General features: G+C 39.3%; 1 protein-coding gene across 1 annotated transcript; it reads left to right on the top strand.

Moving 5' to 3' along the window:
- The first annotated feature begins 5509 nt into the window (after positions 1-5509).
- LOC148730704 (uncharacterized) lies at positions 5510-6442 on the top strand. Its single transcript, XM_088761841.1, has one exon. It carries the CDS (start codon positions 5510-5512, stop codon positions 6440-6442), a length of 933 nt encoding a protein of 310 aa, XP_088617967.1.
- The last annotated feature ends 687 nt before the right edge of the window (positions 6443-7129 follow it).

Below are 7129 nucleotides of genomic sequence, written 5' to 3' on the forward strand. Positions count from 1 at the left end.
ATTATGTTTGTTATATGCATACTGAGATTGAACGCCTTCCTTAAATTATGACAAGCTTTATTTAAACAAATGTGGTCAAACAACAATCACTGAAAGAAAGCAGCTTCTTAAAAAGGGAAAGAGCTCAAATAAAATCCAAAAGTTACCAATCCAAAAGTTATAAATCGTGGATAAGGAAACGCTTTTCGCTCATGGCTTTCGCCGAGACAGAAACTTTCAATATTAACGATGGAAGAAATGCGAATAAAAACTATTTGCAAAGCGATGGCTTGTGTGGTATACGAAACCGCGCCAACCAGCCTTGAATGAAAACTTCAACTTGCCGTACGGCTCACACGTGAAAAAACATGATACGCGGCTCCTGATTGGACGTATCGCTTTTCTCACATGTGGGAAAAGCGATGCCCGACATTTGATTGGTTTACATCGGTTTGCGAACGAAAATTTACTCTGCGGCTTTTCAGTGTGTAAATCTCAGTATGTATATAATAAACTCTGATATTCTTCATTTTTAGCCATCCCTATTCCTTGTTGGTTTCAGTATTGCCTCTACATTATATTCTGTGGTTTGCAATTCATACGAATCTTTTACAGCTTTGACCATTTGTTCTTGTTTGGCTTCTGACTGCCTCTTTCACATATTTCCTTTTCCTTTCGTATGGAAATAATATGTACTTATTGACTGCGTGGGAGGGCAGGACGGAAAAATGTTTGGCTCGAAGTCAAGAACGTACTTTATGGGAGAATTGTTGATAGCAACCAGTATCATTAGGAGAGGTCTGCTAAACCTCTTACGCACGAATCATGGCTACTCATTATCTTTTCGTCTTTGTCGCTGCCCTGGCTTTTTTTTAATATATCAACCGGTGAGTTAGGTTCTCAATTTTGACCTGCGTCCGTTCCAACAAGGAACAGGGATGGCCAAGAATAGAGAATATCAGAGTTCATTGCGAAATAACTACAAAAATGAGTTCGGTCAGGAACCTATAGGACTGTAGCAAAAATTTTGAAAAAAAAATTTTTTTTCGAATTTTTCACGACTTCTAAATGCGAGCGCCCGAATCACCTTTTGAACGTTACATGTTAAAGCGAATTTTGTTTTTCGCTTATTTAATGTGTTCCTCCGTTTCCGGGGCCAAAGCGCTAAAAAAACGTGCCTGCGATTTGCCATATTCAATTTCAGTGAAAAGTTACAGAACATTTTGAAATATGATTTTAAAATGTGGAGTGATCGTACAAAAATCGCTCTTGAAAAAAATGTATTTAGAAATGAAAAGTTCGGAGACACGTTTTTGTTGTATGTAAAACTAGCTACTGTCAAAATTTTAGAGCAATCGAACAAATTCCCTTTGACATGTTCGCATTTAGAAGTCATGAATAATTCGACAATTCATTTTTTTCAAAATATTTGGTATAGTCTGATAGCCAGTCCTATAAGCTTTAATTTGATATCGGGGTTTAAACTTCTACAGTTTAAACCGGACGCGCTACATCGCTTGCACACGAGACACCCCTGAAAGTGCACGGTAACCTTAATTCTCGCAGTGATCAATGTACGCAGAAAGAGTATTTCCCTCGACTTGTGTCGTATATTGGCAAGCTCGCTAACATGCAAGTCTGGGAGAAATGCGATTAAATGGCCTTAACTTTAAGAGTTGAAGTCGAGTTAACGTACTGGCTCCGGTTGGCTCTAATTGGTGCGATTTATTCACAAATCGCACCATTTTTTGCTCTAAATTGCATCATTTTACGCTTGACTGAGTTTTTAACACATGACATCAAAGCCTTTCTGTTTTGCATACAAAATAAGATGTAAAAGCGTTTGCGGTTCCGCTTTTAATTTAAAAACTGGCTCAGTTCTGCATCAGTAAAAGATTTGAATTGACCAAGTCCTGTATTTGGGCGATTTAAAAAAGGATGTAATAAAGTGGTAATTGAACCTCGTGTCGTGCAATTTTGGTTTGAAATCATACTTGAGATTTCAAATCGAAATCGCGCTGCGCACTCGTTCGATTTTGAAATCACGTGAATTATTTCAGCCCAAATTGCACTCCACTCAGTTCGGTTACCAATATTAATTGGTCAAATTTATACTTGAAAATGTTAAGAGCAGAGGTGAGAACACTCTGATAAGACCTTTTGAAAGTTTGCTAAAGCTGAGATCAGATTTAAAACTAAAACCAATCCTAGCTTGCCCTAAAGAAGTTTTTAAGTAAAAGGTTATCCTTGCACAGAACAACTGCAAGTTGCTGTTTTAAACAAGTGTGATCATGGCCGAATTATTCAGTGCTGCTTTGTGGAGTTGTTAACTTTGATAAGTTTGATAAGATTCTTTATTTCCTTCAGATGTTAATGATTTTGTCAGTAAAACCGATATTGCACGGACGGTGAATCTTGGGGATCCTTTTTCTTTTGATTGCCCACCTCATGGTGACAAGTATGGTGCTTCTTATACTTGGGCAAAAAAGAAAAACATCGAGCTTAACAGAGATGAACATATAGCCATTACCCCAGTTGGTACCCTGCACATAATGTGCGTTACCCAAGCTGATGTGGACAAAATCACAGGATTGAAAGGAATTGCTTGTACCATTGCTGCAGCAAATACCATCTACCAATCCGGCCTTCGAAATGTGAATGAAGGAAGTCCAGGTGAAAATAGTTTTTAAAATATTTTATATCTTTCTAATTCTGTTTATGTTCACAGTGCTTTACTGGCACGTAGAAAATCTGTCCTAGCTTACCACGGAGCTGTCAATGTCTCGGTGGATGAGTAGACGTGTTTTTAAACTAGTCTGTTTACAGATGTGGAAGCCCTAGACGAGCGTCTACGACTAAATCTGAGGTGTCCCCTTATCTTTGCAAGCTCTCATGTACATGGTACATGGCAAAATGAAAAACATCTTCAGTTGTTTGTGTTAACACGGAATTATTTGTAATGATCATAGATTAAAAAAAAATAGATTATGAATTGACATGTACGTGTACATGTATGACAAGAACAAGGTGTTCTGTGTACATGTATGTTCAGTTTAATAGAAACACATGTATCACAGTAGTTTTACACACCTTAGTTACCACCCATAGGACATTCGTAGCTTTCGTAAGTGACTCAAAGAAAGATACCTATCACACTGTAAAATTTATATACATTTAGTCAGTGATTTTGTTGAGACTTGCCCGTACATAAAAGCGTTACTTGTATTTTTGATAAGGATAGGACGTGTCCACCTGAAAACCATGCAGACGAGTCTACACGACCCCTCACTGAATTCGCTCAAATTTGGCTCACTTGATGCCCACAATGAATCTACAATCTAGACCAAGTGGTTTATCCAGATACTAGTTTTTTAGAGAGCTATACTAGTTTTAAGTTTTGGTTAAAAAATGCCCCAAAAATCCGTGCCAAAAATGGAATGAATTCATGATGTGGGTGTTTCTCCATAATTTCAAGCCAACAAAAAATATTTCGCCAAATGAAAGTAGAAACCTAGATCTTTATGTACAAACATAATTATATATGATTGTCTGTTTTTATATTTGTGAGCCATCAATCACACTTGACAATTTTCACCATTTTGCGAAATAACGGGAAATACCTCTAAAATAGCAGGAAAATGCAAACAAGCGGCCATGTTTTGATTCATTTCAATACTTTTTCCAGCTTAAACAATTGATGATCTGAGCAATTACAAAAATAAAAAAGTGTGATGTTTGCATTTTGGATGAAGAATTTTCCCTTGAAATACGGCAATCCGGCGTGCCTGGGTGGGTCACGTGACACGTGCCAGAATATCGTAATATAAAGTCCGTTTGTCTCCATAATAGACCACTTTCATAGATGGCTGCCGGATTAATATTCTTATATCTAAATTTAAATTAGCCCTTCTGACCTCGTTCTCCAGTACAAAATTCAAAAGAATAAATTATCTCAAGCGAGGCCAGTAGGGCTAATTTAAAGTTAAACAAAAGAATATTTATACGGCAGCCATTTATGAAAGTGGTCTATGCAAGGAAAACTTTGAGAAAATCTTTAGGAGTATTTTGAAAAACCATTTTCATGTTTTATTCCAGTTTTATCTTATCTAAAAATCATACTTTGGAAGCCCGGCCGCTTTTTATAATTTTCTTTTTATTGCACCCCAACTTTTAGGCCCTTTTAAGTAAGAAATGTACTTATTCATTTGCGGTAAAAGCAAAGTAATTATCAAGTAAATTGAAAATAAAAATTCAATGTATTTCGACTATTTTTGTTTTCCGACTGGATTATTTTGGTAACGCGCTGAGAGGATTGCTTGTCACGCACAGACACCAACATTTCCCACGCTTTCCATTCATAACCATACCAGCAGACATTTCGTAAAGATGGGCGATTTTAAATGTGTTTGTTCTTTCCAGCAACATTCTAAGAAAGAATTTAACCTTTCTGCTCGAAACAAGAGCGCTAGATCTATTTTGATTGTGAAGAATTGTTCCAGCAGCACAAAAGAGCATTTGTATGGTTGTTTTAAAGCCTCCCGGGAAGGGGTAGAGGAAGACGGTAAATTATGTTTGGCTTGCGTTGGATTGTTCTACGAGTGCAAAGAAGATCTCACAGTTTGTCCCGAGCACAGGAACGAATTTGGCTTGGGAGAGCGGCCAAGTAAAGTTTGTAAATATCCTGAGCATCAGAGCAAACAGAAACCGTACCGAGGGATTTCCAGGAGATGTCGAGAAAAATATATTTACACTTCGGTGTGCTTTGCGATACTGAACAAGGCAACTCATTGTAATAATGCTGTGTCGGAATACCAGCCACATTTTTAAATTGAACACAGCGTGAGATAAAATATAAGTTTTGTCATGCCACCGAGTTAAGATAGTATTATTATTTTGGTTTTCTAGGGATATGTAGGAAATTTTTATCTAATTACAGCGAGACTGTGCGCTGCTCAAAGGAGACAACTAGTGATACACAGGTAAAATACTGTGAAATATATTATCATTGCTTTTCTAAAACGGTGGTCATCCCAATAAATTTGGTATTAGGCTTTTATGCAACAATAAGGCAACATTTCACATACAGTTTTCATTTCGAAAAGTCCTGGCAGCGAGTACCAGTCGAATGTATAGTATACTCTATTTGCAAGTGGGTTGGGGGAATGGAAAATTGGATCAATTGTTTCCAGAACCGAAAACACTGAAATGAATTATTTGCAAGCTCAATAAACCGAAATAAATTGTACGCAATCCCCCAAATAAATTGTTTGCTGCTGTAAGAAGGAAATAATAAGTTGTTTGCATGTAAAACAAATCCCTCTCCCCCACCCCCTCCCCTCAGAGAAGTAATGGTCTGTCCCTAATGTAGTATGGTATCCCTGTGTATTATGTATACGTATCTCACGTGACTAGCACATGGAGATAGATCCGCCATCTTGATTAAAAGAAGACCTGTCGTTCTGTTGACATTTATATTTGTCTCGTCCTGCTTCTTAATATTACATGGTGGCAGCGGTGTTAGCCCTACATAATGCCAGATACAGAAGATTCGAATCCTGGACTAATTCAACTTCAAGCTCAAACGGCGAATAATCTCCCTCCTCCGGAAAAATTCAGCGGAGCAAATTCACCACAACAAGCTGAACTTTGGTCGAAATGGTTTCGTCGTTTCGAAAGATACCGGATTGCATCTGGCCTCAAACATAAACCAGACATCGAGCAAGCCGGAACTCTACTCTACGCGATGGGTGAATGCGCCGATGATATTCTTAAAACCCTAAATATCGACGAAGAACAAGCTTCGTACGAAGAGGTGAAAACAGCCTTTAACGAGTACTATGAAATCCGTCGCAACGTGCTGGTTGAGCGCGCCAAATTCAATAAAAGAGTCCAAAAACCGGGAGAACCCGTGGATTCGTTTATACAAGACCTATACAGACTCGCGGATGACTGTGAGTATGGTTTATTCAAAAATGAACTTATTCGTGATAGAATAATTGTCGGAGTGTTAGATGATGCACTCTCTGATCGACTTCAATCCAAATTGAAGCTAACATTAGAAGAAGCAGTTCAAATTAGTAGACAGGCAGAAGCCAGACAACAAAGTAGAGAGGTTGTACGGGGAAGTACACTAACTAGCACAAACTCCGTAAACATGGTCAAGCGTGCAGGCCAGAATAATAAGCAAAAACACTCCGGGAAAAAACAACCCCCTCAGAGTATCAACAAGTGCTCCTGGTGTGGTAACCACCCACGCCAAGACCGGAAGCAATGCCCGGCTAGGAATGCCACCTGCTTAAAATGCAAGAAGAGGGGCCATTTTCAAGCAGTTTGTCGAAGCCAAAACAGCGAGCAGTCACAACAAAAGAAAAAAGTACATGAAATTGAAGAGGAAAATCATGACATTCCCTTTCTAGGAGAAATCCAAGGGGGGAAAACAGCTGGATCGTTCAAGTGGGGATAAATGAAAACGTCACTCGCTGCAAGCTAGATACTGGAGCATCTGTATCCGTCGTCAGTGACTCATTGCCCTGGTTAAAGAATCAGCCTTTGGAGAATGTCCAGCAAACACTCATGGGGCCGGGGGGGACCCGCCTACCAGTTACTGGATCATTCCTAGCCACGATTAAGTACAGACAATGCAAGATCCAAGAACGAGTTTACGTCATTAAAAACCAGTCATCTTCGCTCCTCAGCAGACGAGCCTGTGTCGATCTCGGTCTTGTCCAACGCCTCGACGCAGACGTTGAAGAACTGAGTACGCGAGTACCTAACTTTAGAACGGAATTCCCAAAGTTGTTCACCGGACTCGGGAAGATGACAACGGAATATCGTATTGCTCTTAAACCTGACGCCCAGCCAGTGTGCCTGTACACACCAAGAAGAGTTCCCCACCCATTACTCCCTAAAGTAAAGGAGGAATTAGAGAGGATGATTCAAGAAGGAGTCATCTCCCCAGTTACAGAGCCAACCGAATGGTGCTCCAGGATAGTCCCAGTCCTCAAGCCAAACGGAAAAGTTCGCATCTGCGTAGACCTAGTCCAACTCAACAAAAGCGTTAAGAGAGAGGTCTATCCAATGTATTCCGTAGATGAAAGCCTAGCAAAGCTGAGTAAAAGTAGAGTCTTTAGCAAACTCGACGCTAACAGCG

This window comes from Stylophora pistillata, chromosome 5, assembly GCF_964205215.1.
Source record: "Stylophora pistillata chromosome 5, jaStyPist1.2, whole genome shotgun sequence".
Lineage (NCBI taxonomy): Eukaryota > Metazoa > Cnidaria > Anthozoa > Scleractinia > Pocilloporidae > Stylophora > Stylophora pistillata.

Excerpts from the sequence above, each read along its gene's own strand:
- LOC148730704 (XM_088761841.1), top strand. The coding sequence starts at position 5,510 with ATGCCAGATACAGAAGATTCGAATCCTGGACTAATTCAACTTCAAGCT.